This window comes from Vicia villosa, linkage group LG5 (genome assembly GCF_029867415.1).
Source record: "Vicia villosa cultivar HV-30 ecotype Madison, WI linkage group LG5, Vvil1.0, whole genome shotgun sequence".
NCBI lineage: Eukaryota > Viridiplantae > Streptophyta > Magnoliopsida > Fabales > Fabaceae > Vicia > Vicia villosa.
In genome coordinates this window covers 122,202,328-122,222,301 of record NC_081184.1, presented here as the reverse complement: position 1 = coordinate 122,222,301, position 19,974 = coordinate 122,202,328, and the positions used below count along the sequence as shown (strand labels likewise).

At 34.0% G+C, this 19,974-nt stretch overlaps 1 protein-coding gene across 2 annotated transcripts; it reads left to right on the top strand.

The window, feature by feature from the left end:
• Positions 1 to 6,545: 6,545 nt before the first annotated feature.
• LOC131602289 (protein EXPORTIN 1A) lies at positions 6,546 to 19,580 on the top strand. 2 transcript variants are annotated; one of them, XM_058874370.1, is made up of 33 exons: positions 6,546 to 7,074; positions 7,423 to 7,539; positions 8,224 to 8,316; positions 8,439 to 8,510; positions 8,985 to 9,092; positions 9,169 to 9,251; positions 10,364 to 10,502; positions 10,582 to 10,650; positions 10,729 to 10,806; positions 10,911 to 10,973; positions 11,059 to 11,103; positions 11,387 to 11,494; positions 11,581 to 11,679; positions 12,485 to 12,691; positions 12,900 to 12,959; positions 13,327 to 13,437; positions 14,012 to 14,109; positions 14,192 to 14,300; positions 14,843 to 14,908; positions 15,046 to 15,144; positions 15,267 to 15,347; positions 15,488 to 15,577; positions 16,370 to 16,455; positions 16,585 to 16,665; positions 16,747 to 16,929; positions 17,083 to 17,149; positions 17,527 to 17,637; positions 17,773 to 17,880; positions 18,101 to 18,238; positions 18,326 to 18,463; positions 18,535 to 18,639; positions 18,924 to 19,083; positions 19,249 to 19,580. In XM_058874370.1, exons 1-32 carry the CDS (start codon positions 6,976 to 6,978, stop codon positions 19,044 to 19,046), a joined length of 3,234 nt encoding a protein of 1,077 aa, XP_058730353.1. In that variant the 5' UTR covers positions 6,546 to 6,975; the 3' UTR covers positions 19,047 to 19,083; positions 19,249 to 19,580. The 2 variants fall into 2 exon arrangements, with proteins under 2 accessions (XP_058730353.1, XP_058730352.1); XM_058874369.1 differs by having other exon boundaries at positions 6,547 to 7,074; positions 18,924 to 19,580.
• Positions 19,581 to 19,974: the final 394 nt, after the last annotated feature.

Below are 19,974 nucleotides of genomic sequence, written 5' to 3'. Positions count from 1 at the left end.
CTATGATCTCAAAAACTTAAATATTATACTGAAGTTAATGTTAATGAAATAGAATTTGCACTTAATGTAAGTGCAAGTTCAGTTGAAACAACACTTTTATATTGAGGATTCTTAAAAGCCACTAAACTAATAGACTTTGAATCATAGAACCTCAAACCACCATTTTCGTTAACTTGGAAGAAGTGGCTACGTTGGTATTGATAGTCTGTCATTTTTCGGAAATGTATTTCCGGATATTGGAAATATATTTGTAAACTATTTATTTATATTAAATACATGCAAATACATTTTTAGAAGCGCCCAAAAATACATTTCTAAAAGCGGAAGAATATATTCAGATTCTATAGTGTTTTTCCACCTTTTAGTATGTTTTACGAAATTCCCATCACCTATAGGGTGTGTTTGGTGATGAAATGAGGGAGAGAGAAGTTTAAAAGAGAGAAGTTAAGAAGAAAGACTGAATTTTGTGTGTTTGGTTTGAGAGAGGGGAGTTGAAGAGAGTAATAAAGGCGTGGGCCTCATACTAAATTTCAATCCCCCCAATAAAGAAGAAAGTGGAAAGAGCATGATTTTCTAATCAAAATTATGTTAATATCCTTTATGTCAACATATATTTTTATTTATTTTTTAGCATCTTTCATATTGATCTGATTTGTTACTAGTATAATTGTTTTACTGAAACTGTGATAAAATGATTCGTTTCATAATAATTATAAAAAATATAAAATTATTTCAAAACCGTTTACAAAATTCATTTTATCACCTAACAAAATTAACCCTCAATTAGTTGTTATTGATTGTGATTGTACATCATTTAATTTCATTTTTAAGTCTCAGGGGTCATACGATTTTCTGGAAAATTCATGAGTTTTAGGTTAAATAAATTAATGAATGATACATGATTAGAATCGTGATTGCATTTTGAGCAACTTTCATGTTTACACTTTCCAAAATGATTGAGTTTTGAGCATGTTTGATTTCCGAAAATTCACGAGCTAGAGGTTGATGACGAAGTTCAATTTAGCTTTAGAACATATTTTTAATTATATAAAATTGTGCGCATTCTATGATTAGTTGTAGTGTGTTGGTTCAGTGGTAAGTTTTTTACCTATTGACTACAAGGGCGTGGGTTTGAACCTTCATAGGGCCAAAGTAAATTTTAATCACTTGTTTTATTTCATTTCTTTTACAACTTTGAATAAGTATTTAACCTATCAAAATTAATCATTTTTACTTGAAATTCTGTACACCCTTTATTTACCTTGTAAATTTTAGGAATATATTTTAAAATAAAAAATGTATTATTTAATCAATTTTAAATCAAAATAAAAATGATGTTTTTACGCCTTTTAAAGGCGTTTTAAATCAAACCTTTTCCAAATGATTTTCACCAAGTGACTTATATATACTTTTGTAAACCAATTAGGGTTTGGGTAAGCTTACTTTGAAAATATTAACATGATCCCTTAGTTGATTCACCTATGATTTTGTTTAAACTTTGTAAATAAAATGATTAGGTCAATGAACATAACTAAACCCTAATCCAATATCCTTTGATATTTTGATCTTAAATACAATACCATGTTGATATTAACTTGTTGCTATAACCCCCCTTGCTTATTCATTTGTACATATGCTTGTTGATTTACATCTTTGTACATTTATGTTTTGGTTATGCTATTATCTTTGTATATATACATTGTTGAACTAACCCCACATGTATGAGATATTTATGAATCTATCATCATATCATATTCATACATACATGAAATGATCTTGAGGTATATCACTTATTTTATTCATAACCTTTTATCCTTGAGTTTATTTACACTGATATCTTTGTTTAAACTCACTCTTTGATTGTATCCATGATACACATGACATGTTCTACACACCACTTGAGATATTCACCCTTAATGCTTGTTTGAGATGAATGATTCCTCATTATTGCTAAAATTCAAAGGAATGAGAATGGTATTGACTAAAATTGTCAAGGTACTCACTCTCTTTTCTAACTCTTTTACTTCGTGCTTAGCATTGTTAATTTGTACCTCTCTTATTTTAAAAATGGTTTTGTATTGTTAAAGCTCAATCTTTTTACAACTTTGTATTGTTAAAGCTCAACCACCACTATTTTAAAACTCTTTGCCATGTATTGTTAAAGTTTGACACCTTTTAAAACTTGTTAAGTATTGTTAAAGCTTAACATTTTAAAAACCCGTTGAGCATTGTTGAAGCCCAACACCCAAAAATATTTTACCACCTGGCTCTTTTATTTTATCTTTTAGGTAAACTACAAATGCTCTGACTTCCCTATTTCACTTAATAGGTATGTAGGCACACGATGCGATATCGTGTCGAGTACACTTTTAAAATTTCTTTTCTCACCATCCCACTCTATTTAAACATAAAAACATAAACATTTTATAATAACAACAACAATAATAATATATATTTTCAAAGAGGTTCCTACGGAGTACCGTTGATGTGAGGGGTGATAATACCATCCCCATGCATAACCAACCCCCGAACCTAATATATTTGTCTTTTTATTAGTTTTGTTTTAAAAACTTTTGTGGGTTTTATTTCGCTCTTTTTTCCATTTTCTTTGGAAACAATAAAGCGCGGCGGCGACACTGCTAAAATGTCTGAGATAAGTCAATCAAAGGCTTTAGTGTTAATTTTTCACCGCTACATTATCCTTCTTAACTTCGAATAACTAGGAAAAGTACAAAATTTTCCTTTCTTGGCTACATTTGGCTGAATACTTGGGAGCTAAGGAGGTAAAAATCTTGATCGATTCCCAGCCCGTCGCCTCTAAAGTATTGGGAGAATATCAATTTAAGAACGACAATCTCTCTGAGTACTTGACTCTAGTTTGAGAGAGAATAAAAAATACGATTCCTCTGAAGTAAAACGCGTTCCTTGTGAACACAACACCCGAGCACGCATCATTTCAAAACTCGCGAGCACGAAGAAGAAAGGCAGGAACAAGTCTGTCATCCAAGATATACTCTCTCTTCCGAGCATCGAAAATCCTCTTTAATTTTTGACGTAAACATCATCAACGACAACTGCTACTAGTTGACCTCGCCACCTCGGTATACAAATACCTCGCAACAGGAGGACTGCCCACCGACCAGAAAGAGGCTAGCGTGATCAGGCGCAGAGCTTGCGCCTACATCTTAGCCAAGGACTGGTTGTACAAACGGGGATTCTCCATACCTCACCTCGAGTGTGTCAGGGAATCCAAGGTCCCCCACATCCTACACGAAATCCGCGAGGGAATCAATGTCGAACACCTCAAAGGAAGATTCCTTGTCTAAAAGGCCCTGCTAGCAGCATATTACTGGCCCATCATGCAACACGATGTTAAAGAACATGTTGAAAAATGTTATCAATGGAAAAGCCATAGAGACATGCACTTGGCACCGCCCAATGCGCTTAATACTCTCTCGTCCCCGTGGCCCTTTGCTTGGAGGGAAATGGACATCCTCGGGCCGTTTACCATAAGGTCAAACCAAAAAAAGTACCCGATAGTCGACGTTAATTATTTCATGAAATGGATAGAAGCAGAAGCCCTCTCCAAAATGACAATACATAACATACTTCATTTCTATAGGAGAAACATACCTATCAGATTCGGCATACCGAAAACATGACGCAATTCATCGACAAAAATTTCCAAGAACTCACTTCTAAACTATGCACCAAACAACATTTCAAATCTTTCGAGCCCCCGACAAACAAATGGGAAGCCAAATCTGCAAAGATAATGGTCCTACGTGGCCTAAAACATTGATTAGGCAAGGACAAAAAGAAACAGGTCGAAGAGATACACGGCTTACTCTGGGTCTACAGAACAACGCCTCACTCGACAATTGGGAAAACTCCATTCCGACTAGCCTCTGGGACCGAGGCAGTAATTCTATTGGAAATCAGAGAACCCACTAGTCAAACCGAAGTCCCCCTCGACAAGGAGATGAACGACGAGGCACTAAGAGAAAAGCTTGACCTTGTCAAAGAAATTTGATCAAGAGCGACCCTCTACGAATCCTCGTTAAAAAAATTAGCTATACGAGATGACACCAAAGTCATAAAACGAGAATTCACAGTTGGCAGCTTAGTCTTGAGAAGAAACCACAAAGATTCGCGCGAGGGCAAACTCGCCGCGTACTAGGAAGGCCCTATCGCGTTTGAGCAAAAACGAAAAATGATGCCTACTACCTCAAAAACTTACACTGGAAAGAACTTGCTCGACAATGGAACGCTGAAAAACCGAAACAATATTACAATTAGGCTTGACAGTCAGCGTACCTGATTCAAATGACGATAGGGTATGTCCCAACCTCGAAGGTGTGCTCGGGTACAAGCACATCATCCCAAACTTAAACAAAAGGCAAATTTCCACTCTTTGACGAGTAGATTCTTGGCCCGACAGTGAAACCTCAACCGAGCTCCTTAACAAATTTTGATTTGTTATCCTTTCCATAAACTCGCTTCCCTTCCAGAAGCCTCATTCCTAGAATATCTGAGACGGACTTTTCAGTAATAATAATAATCTTTTGTCCAATAACATGAGAGACAATATGAGTATTATCATAATATGTTTGTTTCCATAAATCTTTAACAAGGGATTCATATACATGACCATGTAGCCTTTCAAAATAACGCTTCAATCCTTGAGCATTTAATTCATCATTGAAATTAAAACCATTTGCAACAAGGTTTTCAAAATTAACTAGATTTTCACATAAAACTTTCAATTATGAAGGAGGAGTGATGCAATGAACCTGGGGAGATTTCCTTGTGATGTGATTTTCATCAATGGTAGGAGCAGTTGAAGAACTGGGTTGAACAGTTGATGAAGGAGGAGGAACAGTTATAGTTGCAGATCCAGATGGATTCAAAATACGCTCATATTCTTCAGAAAACTTGATTGCTTCTTGGTGTTAAGTGTTCATGATGAGAAGTTGTTGAAGATTGTTGAATATCTTTGATGAAGATGAAGATCACTTTAAAGAATGGATGAACAGTTGAGCTTTGATTACTTCTCGATTAAACCTGTAAACACACAGTTCCACATGTTCAATGTAGGACAAATGATATTCTTTTCTCCACCAACCGGTGAAACTCTCCTGCGAATTTTCGCATACCCGTTTAGTTCGATCAAAGGGATAATTGCGTTTCATGCCCCTCACACGCATTCACTTGTTAAGTATATCTCTCTTATTCACACACTTTTTTAGATATTCAAATTCTTTTTTATTCAAACTTCACTTTTTACTGACTTGAGTGTTGGAGTGCTAATCTTGCAGGTCAGTCTCTTATCCACCTCATCGAAAGTCTTAAATCGCCACAACACATAGTGAATTTAACCTCTGGGATCATCATCTAGTTCTAGAGTGAAAAATATTCATTCCTCTAAATACACGAAAAGCAAAAATAAAGTGAGGGAGGAAAAAATACATTGAGATGTTGGATGAATTACTTAGAAAAAGCTATGAATATAATAACAAAGCATGAAAAAACACATTCAAATGTATAAAGTGCGCAAAGAAAAGTAGCAGGGAAAAAACCTAATAAATTACATCGAAGCAACATATCAAAAATAAAACAAAGTACATTTGAACTATCCATTTTCTTAAGGATAAATTCTAGAAGCATTGCTAGATTACTTGCTTTAAAAGGATGCATGCGATTTTTTATTTTTAAGGGGTTTACTTTAATGTCCAACTGATTCTAATATGTAAAAACCATTAATTGTCATGGAATGGAGATACGTAACCGATCACATAAAGATAATGACGAGACTCTCATCAAAAAAAAGATAATGACGAGACTCACACGATTATGGAAGGAGATCAATCAACTTTACACTAGAAATGATTAAATGTAAGCAAATTGAAAAATACAAAAGATTTGTTTTGTTTTGTATGTTGCAAGTGGAAAAAAGGTGAATGCAGACCGAATTTGATTAGAATTGTCCGACAAAATAATGAAATATTTAGGCGCCTAAACATGGTAACCAATTTTTCTTTCTTAACACAGGAAGTGAAATATTTACGCTTCTTAATGCAATAACTAATTATTCTTTCTTAACATAGATGTTGTTTGGCGGGATAATAAAATATTTAGGCGCCTTAACACGGTAACCAATTATTATTTCTCAACGCGGGATAATGAAATATTTATGCGCCTTAATGCGCCAACCAATATTCTTTCTTAACACAAAAGTTGTTTGGCGGGATAATGAAATATTCAGGCGCTTTATCCCACTAATTAATTATTTTTTTAACGCGGGAGAATGAAATATTTAGGCGCGTTTTCGCACTAATTAATTATTTTTTAACGCGGGATAATGAAATATTTAGGCGCCTTAACACGGAGAATACATGTATATAAATATACAAGTTTTTTAAGATGAAAATTGAAATTTGGGTTGTTAAACATTTTCAAGTATTTTGTTTTCCTCTAAAAGAAAGCCACCAAAAAGAAAACCATTCCCCAAAACTCCACTTTCTACCCGTTTTCTCCTCCAATAAAGATCTACAGGCCCCAAAATGTCTCTCCACAAGTTAAATTCCGTTGCTGAATCCATCTCCTTAAGTCCCTTCTCTCACTTACTCACCACACTCACAGTGACCGTATATAGCTTAGCGTCAAATCAAATCAAAATCAAAATCACCCCTATTTACGTGCTCCCTTCATTCCGTTCCCCCCTCTTTCAAACTCCCCCTCTAGCTTCATATTCAAGCTGTCTTTTCTTTTCCCCCTTTACCTTTATTTTAATTTCCACAAAAAATAATTATTATTTCAACTCAATAAATACTAGAATTTTTTCTCATAACGATAAAAACATAAAAAAAAGTCCAAACTGTTCTCTCTCCCTGAACCCTCTCTCTCTAGAACCTCCGCGTCTAGGGTTTTTGTTACTCTAGGGTTTAATCACTCTCAGTCTTGTTCTTCTTCGCCATGGCCGCTGAGAAGCTCAGAGATTTGAGCCAGCCTATTGATGTGCCCTTGCTCGATGCTACCGTCGCCGCCTTCTATGGCACCGGATCTAAGCAAGAGGTCAGTCACCATCTCCACCTTCAATTTTATTTATTTTCTTTTTTCTTCAACAATGTCACGAGCACTACCGTGAATAATGCGCACTTTAGGTCTCATCAGTGTTTCACTGTTCGTTTTGTTTTCAAACTGATTAAGTCTCGTCAGTCTCGTTGTATGATTTATCATAATTGATTGAATTCAGCAAGCATGAATTCCACTGTGGTTGATTATCGATGCAGTGTTTCTGTGATTGATTAATAGTCCTATGAATATTGAGCTTAATGTGATGCTGTTTGCGGCCGTTTTGTTTTATCGATTTTGTATGTTCTTAGTTTAACATTTTTTTTTGTGTTCATATTGACTGTGCAGAGAAGTGCTGCCGATTCAATTTTGCGGGACTTGCAAAATAATCCTGATATGTGGCTTCAAGTTATGCATATCTTGCAGAATACTCAAAATCTGAACACCAAGTTCTTTGCATTGCAGGTTTGTTTTTTTAATGAACTCCTCTAGGGTTAATGTTAGGAGGGGTGGATTGCAATTTTTCAAAATAAAATATGGATATTTGATTCATGATTTCCTGCAAAATATTACGGCTTCAATCATAGTTAATGCAAATGACAATTTTGTTTTTGTCCGACACGACTCTCGGATTTTTTGGTTTTATAATGCAAAAGCTCTTATTGATTTGTTAGATGATCAATATTTGTGTTCTGGGTTGGTTGATTAGTAATGCACTTTATTTGAAAGCATACTTACTCTAAACTTTAAAGCACTAAATGTGAGGTGCGTCAGTTTGTAATTATGTGAGATTTGAGTTGATTACCTGTAGCTGGAATTGCTTTGTCAGTGGTCTTGAATATATAGCTTATATTTTCTGAAACTTCAGTTAGTACATTTGCCAAGAGGCTGGATCATGACAAAAATGTTCTTTCCATATCACTTTGTTTGATAAACCTATTGACTCAATATTCATTTGACTGCTGTGTTTATGTTTTCATATTTGTTATAGATGGATTACTTAGTTTTGACATCTGTAGCCTATTTACTAGCTTTGCCTTTGGAAACAATGCTTGTTAAATGTCAACAAGTTTTTCATCTCTTATGGGAATATTATATCTACTGCCTTTCTTAGTTTATGTATTTTCTATTCTTGTACGTTATATTCAGGTTCTTGAAGGCGTGATTAAATATAGATGGAATGCATTGCCTGCTGAGCAGCGAGACGGGATGAAGAATTTCATCTCTGATATCATTGTACAGGTATCGGTTGTATTTGGTGAAAGCAGTTATTTGTGTTGAGCTAGTCAGACATACATAGTTTTTCTTTTTTAGTACTTGGATTTTCTGCATCATTGATTTTCTTCTTGTTTTTTCTCGCATAGCTTTCCAGCAATGAGGCCTCATTTCGTACGGAAAGGTTGTATGTCAACAAACTCAACATTATATTAGTTCAGGTAAACACCGCAGTTTCTTAACATTGACTAATATTTCCTGTGTTTTTTAAGTCCCGAAACCCTTGTTTCAATGGTTAACTTTTATGATTTCTTTTTTTTATATACACATTCATTCATCTTAAGATGTTTTGTACTTTACTCTACTCCTGTATTGTTTGTTTTAATGTTGACATGTTTTTTTGAATTATTCTTTCGTCTCTCAAACAGTTATTTTGCACATGTAGCTTATCCTTATTCTTTTCCATCTATAAGTTTGACTTGCTTTAAGTTTTTATTTTCCTTTTTCCTCAACTAAGTCTTTATTTTTTCTGCAATACTTAATACACTCACATTTATATTATGGTTGTAGATTTCTTTTTCACTTTTTTTGTTTGTTTGTATTTCTGGATTCAAAATCTCTGTTTTCAAGTATTATTGTATCTTTTTGCATTCACCAAAAGGCTGTATGTAATGGTGGGTGTGTCTCACACGCAGATTTTGAAGCATGAGTGGCCAGCAAGATGGCGAAGCTTTATTCCTGATCTTGTCTCAGCAGCTAAAACTAGTGAAACAATCTGTGAGAATTGCATGGCTATATTGAAAGTAAGTCTTCCCCACTTTTCATAAATTATGTTTCTTATGTCAATGTCAATGACTAACTTAAAAAATGTGTGCTCAGCTTTTGAGTGAAGAGGTTTTTGATTTTTCGAGAGGAGAAATGACACAGCAGAAGATTAAAGAGCTTAAACAGTCATTGAACAGGTAGCTGTTGATAGCTCAATGTCTATGTATTCTTTTCCGCTTTCCATTTCACTCATCTTTCTTCTAAGTTGGGTGTCTGAAAGATTGAGTTTTAATTACTTGTTGTACATTAATGGATTCATTAGGCTGCATTCTTAAAATCCTCACCTGTGATGTTTTATAACTTCTTGTGTACACTATATTCTTGGAATGTGCTCTATAGATTGAAGGACTAGCAATTGGTAAGAACTGCATATATAAGTGGCTAGGTAGAGCAATTGGTTTTAACTAATAAGTGAGAAAGTATATTGTAGTTTGGATTTGTATTGCCTTACTTGTGATTTGGTAATTGCCTTTGTTGCCTGTAATAGTTAGACTGGGGCGATTGACGTCAAACATTCTGGTTGGTGATCAGTAATTGCCTAGTCTCTTTAGAACATGAATACTTTTAGGTAAGTTACACAAAGGAGAATTGTTTTCTAATCCAGGAATTATCACTAAAAGATGACGGCCCTTGCACGGGGCTCCCACCAGGCGGTGTCTTCGTAGCGTAGATGCATACAATCTTATCCTCAATAGGTGCTAGAGGGGATGCTGATTGTAGTTTTGAACTGGAATCTACTTATTGACTTAATTACTTACTAATTTGTTTATGATCTGGAAATAGTTTTGCTCAGAATTTCGCTGTTTAAGTTTACCATTAAGTTTCCAGATTGAGGGTAGTCAAACTACTAGATATAGAGGAAGGCCTAGAAAAACTATACATGGAAAGACCTCGAGATAAACGAGTTGGATAGAAATATGGTTTTTGATACAATGTGGTGTGGTTTGATCCATGTAGCTGATCTCATTTAGTGAGATACGACTTTGTTGTTGTATAATATAATGATGTGCTGGAGTTTCTTTATTATATTAATTGGCTTGATATACATATTGTTGCTTTCCCTTGTTATATTTATCCGGAAAGCATAAGCTATTAATTATGTGGAAACTTGGTAATGGTTTTATATCTAACATTCTTTATCATGCATGCTTTGGATGACTATTTATTTGTTCAGCGATTTTTATTTATCTACCTTTACTTTCTACAAAGTGTCTATCTTTTGCTAAGAATTATAATTGATTGTTTGCAGTGAATTTCAACTCATACACGAGTTATGCTTATATGTGCTATCAGCATCTCAAAGGGCTGAGCTCATACGAGCTACACTGTCCACATTGCATGCCTTCTTATCATGGATTCCCTTGGGTTATATATTTGAATCACCATTGGTAGGTTCATTTTTCTGCTCAAAATGAATTTCTTGTTAAGGAACTCACTAACCAAAATCTTTTAACTTTTGTCTCTCAGCTTGAGACGCTCCTAAAGTTTTTCCCGGTTCCAGCATATCGGAACCTAACATTGCAATGTTTATCTGAGGTATGTTCCATCCTTCCAGTTCTGATGTTTTTACTTGAATTTTTATTATAGCAATATATTCACTTTTTATGTTTCCAGGTGGCATCCCTTCAATTTGGGGATTATTATGATGTGCAGTATGTCAAGATGTATGGTATATTCATAGGTCAATTGCAGGTGTGTATGATTGAACTCCTTTTTGTAGCATGTACAGCATTCTTATGCTTATTCATTTGATTATGCTTGAGCATTTTGGCTGACTGTGATAATGTAAAATGTAGAGCATACTCCCGCCTACAACAAATATACCCGAGGCATATGCAAATGGCTCTGGTGAAGAACAAGTGGGTTTTTACTGAAATAAGATTCTTAATTTGCTTAATTAATTTTGAAGTATTTGTCTGACCATGCTTATTTTCCACTGTTTAGGCTTTTATACAGAACCTGGCACTGTTCTTCACTTCATTTTATAAGGTTAGATTTTTAAAATCTCATGTCTTTAATTTTATTGTGATGCATAATCATCAAACGATATTGTTAAGAAATGTGGTTTGGCCTAACTCAACCCTACAAAACCGGCTCGTAGGGTGAGGATCTTAACAGATATAATTAAACTGTGTGAAAGAATGTTACTTTGCTGAGGCTGGTGTCTTTAAGCTGAATTTTTGAGTTAAAGAATAGATCCTGCATTATTGGTGTGCTTGCTGGGTGTTCTGCTCTCTGGTAAAAATATTCTGACAGTCTTCTATTTATGCAGGTTCATATCCGCATCCTGGAATCCACTCAAGAAAATATATCAACTTTGCTGTTGGGCCTTGAATATCTTATCAGCATTTCATATGTTGACGATACCGAGGTTTTTAAGGTATGTCATACTGCATTTGTGTGTCCCAGTCTCCTGTTCCAAACACCCAAATTTTGATACTGTATTTGATTTGTTGAAAATAATAGGTGTGTTTGGACTACTGGAATTCCTTGGTGTCGGAGCTGTTTGAGCCACACCGAAGTTTGGATAATCCTGCAGCTTCTGCAAACTTGATGGGACTTCAGGTGCTGTGAAACTTACGATATGACTCGTGGATTGTCAAAATCAAGAATTGGCAATTCTCTTTTCCCCTATTAAAACATTTTTCTTACAAGCTATAACCTAGCATCTTTAATAGATGTTTCATTTTTTAATGCCTGTCCTTTGTTCTTAATGTTCGTAAGAGTGTCACTGTTTGTTTAGCATGTCTGTTATTATTGGATCAAGAACTAATACTTGGTTGGAAAGTGACTAATTAAATTACTAAAATCAATAATATGATTAGATGTGGTCAGTCATCCTAGTTACTATTAAAATTTTGCTTATTTTGCTCATTTTTCCTCGACTTAATCTATGTTTTTTTTGGTATTGTTTAAACAATTTTAAAACATGCTTGTGGTGTTACTACCACTAATCTTCATGTTATAAAAAGGATTCATTTTCAAATTTATGACATGGACACAGTAATATATATATATATATATATATATATATATATATATATATATATATATATATATATATATATATATATATATATATATATATATATATATATATATATATATATATATATATATATATATATATATATATATATATATATATATATATATATATATATATATATATATATATATATATATATATATATAAAGGATTCATGCTTGTGGTGTTACTACCACTAATATTTATGATATTTTCAAATTTATAAAATGGATTCACTAATCTCAATGTCTTTTGTGTGTTTCTAGTATTTCTTTTCTCACTTCTGAGAAAAGTGGCTGTGTATAATTCTTACTGATGTATTTTTCTCAATGGAGCAAGCAGGTATCAGGAATGCTTCCTGGTATGGTTGATGGGCATGGTTCTCCGCTTCTTCAACGCCGACAGCTTTATTCTGGTTCCATGTCAAAGTTGAGGATGCTAATGATCTGCCGAATGGCTAAGCCTGAAGAGGTTCTCATAGTTGAAGATGAAAATGGAAATATTGTCCGTGAGACCTTGAAGGACAATGATGTTCTTGTTCAATATAAGGTTATAAGCTGATATCTAAGCTCTGCTAGATTTTAGTGTCTGATATTCATATCTAAGCTCTGCTAGATTTTAGTGTCTGATATTCATATCTAAGCTCTGCTAGATTTTAGTGTCTGATATTCATATCTTTGCTAGATTTTATTGATTGCTCTCAATCAACTCAAATGCAATAAATTTGAGACTTACATACCATTGTTTAATTATACAGATTATGAGGGAGACTCTAATTTACTTGTCACATCTTGACCATGAAGATACTGAAAAACAGGTATATGAACCCAAAAGAACCTCCCTTTTATTTTGCTCCAAAGGCAATCACATTATATGGTGGTTTTGTTTTTTGATCAGTTTTAGTTTTTATTGTTGGGACATTTGTATTTGTTTAAAATATGAAACGATTTGTTATTTATCAATTTATGAAACTACGATAGCAACTTTCATGAAATATGACTTTTTAATGACCTAAAGTTGAATTGAATAACCTAAAAATGCAACATTATATTAGTATGTTGTGTTGGTTAAGAGTGATAGGGTGTAACGGCCACCTATCATAAACTTTTGTTTTTTTTGACGAATTTACCTATCATAATTTGTTACACTTTTTATTAAATTGCCTCGTTTCATGTAATGTGCAGATGCTGAGGAAATTAAGCAAACAGCTCAGTGGTGAGGATTGGACATGGAACAATTTGAACACACTCTGCTGGGCAATTGGATCTATATCTGGTTCCATGATTGAAGAACAGGTACTGTGAACCTTATGGTATTTATTGATTGACTTTATATCCGTATGTGCATGGGTTATTTTCAATATTAAATATATGTACAGCTTTTGTAATCTGTTGAGGCATTTCCATTATTGCGGTATCCCGTTGGTTATAAGTTTTTTTTTAACAAAATTTTTGTGGACATCCATGCCGATTTCAATATTATCTCGATGGCATAGGGGTATACCTTGGAAGGCATATAGAATGTCATAATTAGCAGCAGCGTCTAGTAAATTTTAATGATTCTCGATGGCATATGGGTATATCTTGGAAGGCATATTGAATGTTTTAATTAGCAGCAGCGTCAAGCAATTTGACCTTTTTTTTTTGGATCCTCAACTACTCTTCCATGAATTGCCAATCTTTCTCTGCGCACACACATATTGGCTTGTTTTTGTCTTTTCTAGGACTGATGAATGTGTAATATCACTTTCTCAACTGATTCATTAAACTTTGTTAACTATATCTGTAATTCTTTTATGGCATTGTTTTATCAGTTTTGGTATTTTATTTCCCTATTTATGGTTGGACTTCTTCCTTGGATTTGTGACAGGAAAACCGATTTTTGGTTATGGTAATTCGTGATTTATTAAATCTATGTGAAATCACGAAGGGAAAAGATAATAAAGCAGTTATTGCAAGTAATATCATGTAAGAAGTGTTTATATTTGCAATTTTAATTGTTTAATATTGCTATATTTTAGATATAATGTTCAGTTGCTTCGGTTGATAGGTATGTTGTTGGCCAGTATCCACGTTTTTTAAGAGCTCATTGGAAGTTTCTTAAAACTGTTGTTAACAAGTTGTTCGAGTTTATGCATGAGACACATCCTGGAGTTCAGGTTATTTTTTATCCTTTTGAAGCTTACTTTCAGTTTCAACTTGTCTGTTACATCTAATGATATTATTAATTATTTGTAATTGTTAAAAGCAACCTATGTTGTGATTTATTTTCTCCTAAGCTAGCTTGATTTTCTTATCTGCAATAATTTAAATATCCGATTAACCTGAACCTTGTCTTATTAATTAAGGCTTTCTGAGTTCAGACTAATTTTTTCTTATATAGTACTATATATAGCAATTTGACAAGATACACTATATTCTTCATGGCAGCATTATAGCCTATTTAACCCTCTAAATAAGCTAACTTTTAACTTCTATCATCCGATGAAGGACTCAATTCTTTAACTTCAATTGTGTATTATATGCCGGTGAACACTAAGCGTCTAACTTATGGCTTGCTGGAGTATTATTCTAATCTATATGTACCTTATAATATCCGCATGTCTGTGTCAAATATTCAAAAATAATCTGCATTACACTTTAAGTAAATAATGTAATATTCCGTTGATAATATTTATTGATCCTGTTTCAATTGTTTTAGGATATGGCCTGCGACACTTTTTTGAAAATAGTTCAGAAATGCAAGCGGAAGTTTGTGATCACCCAGGTAATAAGGACAATAATTTCCTTCCTTTTCTCATCTTTTTGAATTTAAATAAAAATGACTAATGCGTGTCCCACAATTCGTCCATTTATGTTAGTATGTGATGTAAACCATAACTGTCAAAGTAATTGCTATTTCAGGTTGGCGAAAATGAGCCATTTGTATCGGAACTTCTATCAGGCCTTCCAATCACTATTGCAGATCTTGAACCCCATCAGATACACTCCTTCTATGAATCTGTATTCTTTTTAGATTCCTTAAACTCATTACTTAAATTTTTCTTATTTAATTATATATTATTTCGTATATTCTATATTTATTCTTGTGTCTGCAATGTAAGTTATATTTTTGAAAATTGTAGGTTGCTCATATGGTTCAAGCAGAGTCTGATTCACAAAAGAGAGATGAATATATTCAGCGGTTGATGGGGCTCCCTAATCAGGTCTTTTGCCTGCTTAAGAAGCCATGTCATTTGCCAAATGACTTTCATGTTTTTTTTTTTGTTTTTTAATTTTGTAATTTTTCTTCCTGGAAATACTGTCTTATAGTTGATGCCTATGATTTTGGTTTTTATTCCTGCAGAAATGGATGGAAATTATTGGTCAGGCACATCAAAATGTTGAATTTTTGAAGGATCAAGATGTAATACGGACTGTACTTAATATACTGCAGGTATTGTTTTGTCTTTTTTTGTTGTTGTAATTTTGTGTTATTCTGCTGGATATTCTTTTCATAATTTGCCGTGCATGCTAGGATGCCATTTGAATATTGAAATTTCATTTAATACTTTATTGCCCGCATGTCAGTCCTTGTTAGAACACTGTTTATGTTGTTGGATTACTTAGTTGGTTACAAGCATGGAAAAGGAGTAGGGATGTATTTTCTTAGTTTTATTTTGGAATTTAAACAGTTAGCACGTGACTTTGGTACCCACTATTAATTGTTGCAAATTTATGGGAAAGTTAGTTTCCTTTATTCATTCACAACTTCTGTTTTTACTGGTTTTTCTACGTCTCGATGTGTAATTATTCTTAGAATTTCGACCGGGTTTAACTCAACCTTACAAAACCGGCTTGTATGGCGAAGATTTCCCCTACTTGAAAAGATATGTTTAGATCATATTCCATCCAATGTGAGACTCTAAATACACCCCTCGCACGCTTAACATTCTTGATGCGTGGATATAAGTGATGTGTGTGGTCTGATAGCAGAAACCGAAAAACATGTCGTCCAACGTATCTTGAACTACTTTGAGTCCATCTTAGAATTTGGGCTGGGCCTAGCTTAACCTTACAAAACAGACTTGTAAGGCGATGGTTACTTATAAACAAATGTTCAAGCCATATTTCATTGTCGGGGACTCTTAACAATTATGATTGTAATAAATACCAAGTCTCACTTTTATTTTTGTTGTTCTGCTGCTTTATGTTGTTAATGTTGTGTTTTAATTCCTCCTAATTGCAGACGAATACAAGTGTGGCATCTTCATTAGGGACATTTTTCCTTCCCCAAATCACATTGATCTTTTTGGACATGTTGAATGTGTACAGGTGTGTTCTGTTAACTGATATTTTTTGTACCAGTTATGCTAATAACAGTTGATACAGAGCAATAAGTAGTTTGATTTGATTAATTTTTTTGATCGATATATGCTAAATCAGTTTTTTGGTTTTCAACAGAATGTACAGTGAACTTATTTCAAAAAGTATTTCAGAAGGGGGACCTTATGCATCTAAAACATCCTATGTGAAGCTTCTACGGTAAGATTAATTGAGATTATATTGGTTTTTAATAAATATGATGACTGTTCAGTCCCTTTATATATATTCTTCGTAATGCAGTTCGGTTAAGAGGGAGACACTTAAACTAATTGAGACATTCTTGGATAAGGCTGAAGATCAACCCCAGATTGGAAAACAATTTGTGCCACCAATGATGGATCCTGTTCTGGGAGATTATGCTAGGAATGTTCCTGATGCAAGGGAATCAGAGGTTTTGTCACTTTTTGCTACAATAATAAACAAGTATGCTTCTTTCTCTTTTTTCTGTTTATTTTTTTTGTTGATTGCGTACGGTGCTTTGACATCTGGCATTATGCATGCTTATATTCTTTACTTCCCGAGGTTTATGTAATAAGCACATGTTTCACTCATTTACTCTATCCCTCTTACTTCCAGATATAAGGCTACCATGATTGAAGATGTACCTCGCATATTTGAAGCTGTCTTTCAGTGCACACTAGAGGTAGTTATGCAGAATATTCAGCTTTGTAAATGTTCTAGTTTGTTATTGTTGTTGTTATTATTGTTATTATTATTATTATGTGGTTGGTGGCGGCCCTTGTGTTTGATATCCACCTTGGAATATACTAATTCCTTTGATTTGAATATTTTTAGCTTTGAAATAAAATAGTCATGGTCTTGTATTTAGATCACGGACTTGTGTTTACAGATTTAAATGTAAATTAAATATTTTTGATAAAATAAGACATCTAGTTTTATTGTTACTAGAAATGTTAATTTACAGTAAAATTTATAAGGATTATTTGGAGATTCAAAATTTACAATAATTATTCTGAGATTATCAACTGAACTATATATTTTATTTATTCTATTACCCAGATGATTACAAAAAATTTCGAGGATTACCCAGAGCACCGGCTTAAGTTCTTCTCTCTACTCCGTGCCATAGCTACTCACTGTTTTCCTGCATTAATCTGCTTGTCAAGTCAGGTTTTTTTCTTCCCCTTTTTCCACAACGAATCAGTCGCATGTCAGTTTTTTTAGTGTATGAGGTATTAACTGCGCCTGCATGTCAAAATTTGCAATCTCTGCATTCTGTCTGATATTTTTGGGCTCATGTGTCAGCAATTGAAGCTTGTTATGGATTCAATCATGTGGGCATTTCGGCATACAGAAAGGAATATTGCTGAGACTGGTCTGAACCTGTTGCTGGAGATGTTGAAGAAGTTTCAGGTATGGTTTTTCTGTGCAAATACTTTGCACCCTAACCGGCGTAGGGTTTTTCTGCACACTCTGTGTGCAGGTTTTCATGTTTTTGAGGACTTCTTATCTTTGTCACACTTGGTCTTTTTATCAATGATAAATTTTATTTTCCATTCATGACAAAGTTATTGCAACTTCTGCATATATCACCATTTTCTATATTTTGACTGAATGCCTTATTTTACAACAGGGTTCAGAGTTCTGTAATCAATTCTACCGGACATATTTCTTGACAACTGAGAATGAGATATTTGCTGTCTTAACTGATACTTTTCATAAGCCTGGGTTCAAATTACATGTCTTGGTGCTTCAGCATTTGTTTTGTCTGGTACAGTGTCATAGTCATGCTTTTTGATTTTGGTTTTATTTTTGTATCTCAATTTAGCAAGAGCACATAATGAGTTTGACCTTTCAGGTGGAAACTGGTTTGCTAACCGAGCCCCTATGGGATGTTACTACAACTTCATATTCATATGCAAATAATGCAGATTTTGTACGTGAGTATACTATAAAGCTTCTAAGTGCTTCTTTTCCTAACATGACAACAGCTGAGGTAATTGAAGAGATAAACAATATTTATTTCCCTTTTGTTAGGACAAATGACTAATTTCGACAAATTTTCAGGTTACCCAATTTGTTCACGGGCTCTTCAAGTCTACAACTGATCTCTCTACATTTAAAACTCATATACGAGATTTTCTTATACAGTCAAAAGAATTTTCAGCTCAGGTAATGCTTTATTTAGTTTTGCTAATTAAACTTGTGCTGAATTCAGGTGTATTTTGGTTAAAAGCAACAAATTGAGAAGTTTTTTTGGGACTCCTATAAGTTGACCATTAAATCTTGTAATTTAAGTTTACTTGCATGATTGTTTTCTATGATCATTTTATTAGCTCATTGCTACAGTTTTTGATGTTTCTGAGCTTTATCATGTTCACCCTTGTAAATTGTTGATTGTATTCCTTCCTGTCCCTACTACACATATCTGATGTTTGTCATCCTCTGTACCTCAGGATAACAAAGATCTCTATGCCGAGGAGGCTGCAGCACAAAGAGAGAGGGAACGACAAAGAATGCTTTCTATTCCGGGGCTGATTGCACCAAGCGAGTTGCAAGACGAAATGGTGGACTCATAGGTAGATCTAGTTGCAAGACGAAATGGTGGACTCATAGGTAGATTAAACAGCGTGGAAGTTAATATTAATACCATGGGCATTTTAGTGTATTTCACAGGCTCCGTGATTCAATCAATTAACAATGACTCTGAGAATAGGTGCAACTTTTTTCTCCAAGTTTAGTTTTTACTCTCAATATTTTATGTTGGGACTGGTTTGGCAGGTTTTTCAGAGTTTTACCTAGCCGTCAACATTGCCTTGTCCATGGGGTGAGTGTAGATTATTGGTTTACTAATCGAGGATGATAATGTTGGGTCATTTGTATTGTGAAGGCATCTTTGTCTTGAACGAAGATGGAAGTCTCGTTTGAAGTGATGATGACTATTTAGGGGCGACCTCCTAACTTCTGGCGGTTTGTGCAGAAAACCCTTGTGGTTTTATATTTTGTATTTTTCCCTTCAATATACTTAGGGATATTGATGTACTGAGTGCACTTAATGTTAGTGTTATGTGCCCCATTCGTCCCAATAGAGAGATATTATTTTATGTCTATAATGTCTTGCTTTCTAACTTCAAATTTCTAGCACGCCAACTAATTAGAACACCTAATAAGACCAGCTAAATTATTGAAAACTTTCATAACTTTAATACTTCTATGATTGGACCACGCTTTTTCTTAAAATTGGTGTAGTCAATATCATCCACCATGATAAATGGCGAATACAACAATTTTGATTGAAAATATGATTATTTTATAATAATTTTCAAAAGAAAACAAGTATAAATAAGCTAAAGGTCTCAAGTTAGGTCGGATGAAAAAATGTTAACCATGTGTTTCATAGACTTGATTGCGTTGAACCTTACATTTTTGAAAGTTTGTGACCGTTATGTCCTGTACTTAAGTAGAGTTGATAATATTTTGACTTATCTACTTAAGTAGAGTTGGTAA

What these genes read in the sequence shown, in the direction of transcription:
- LOC131602289 (XM_058874370.1), top strand. Translation starts at nt 6,976, where the DNA reads ATGGCCGCTGAGAAGCTCAGAGATTTGAGCCAGCCTATTGATGTGCCC. An exon ending in CTTAAACAGTCATTGAACAG is followed by an intron (nt 9,252 to 10,363) that starts GTAGCTGTTGAT and finishes GATTGTTTGCAG; the next exon opens with TGAATTTCAACTCATACACG. An exon ending in ATGGCTCTGGTGAAGAACAA is followed by an intron (nt 10,974 to 11,058) that starts GTGGGTTTTTAC and finishes TCCACTGTTTAG; the next exon opens with GCTTTTATACAGAACCTGGC.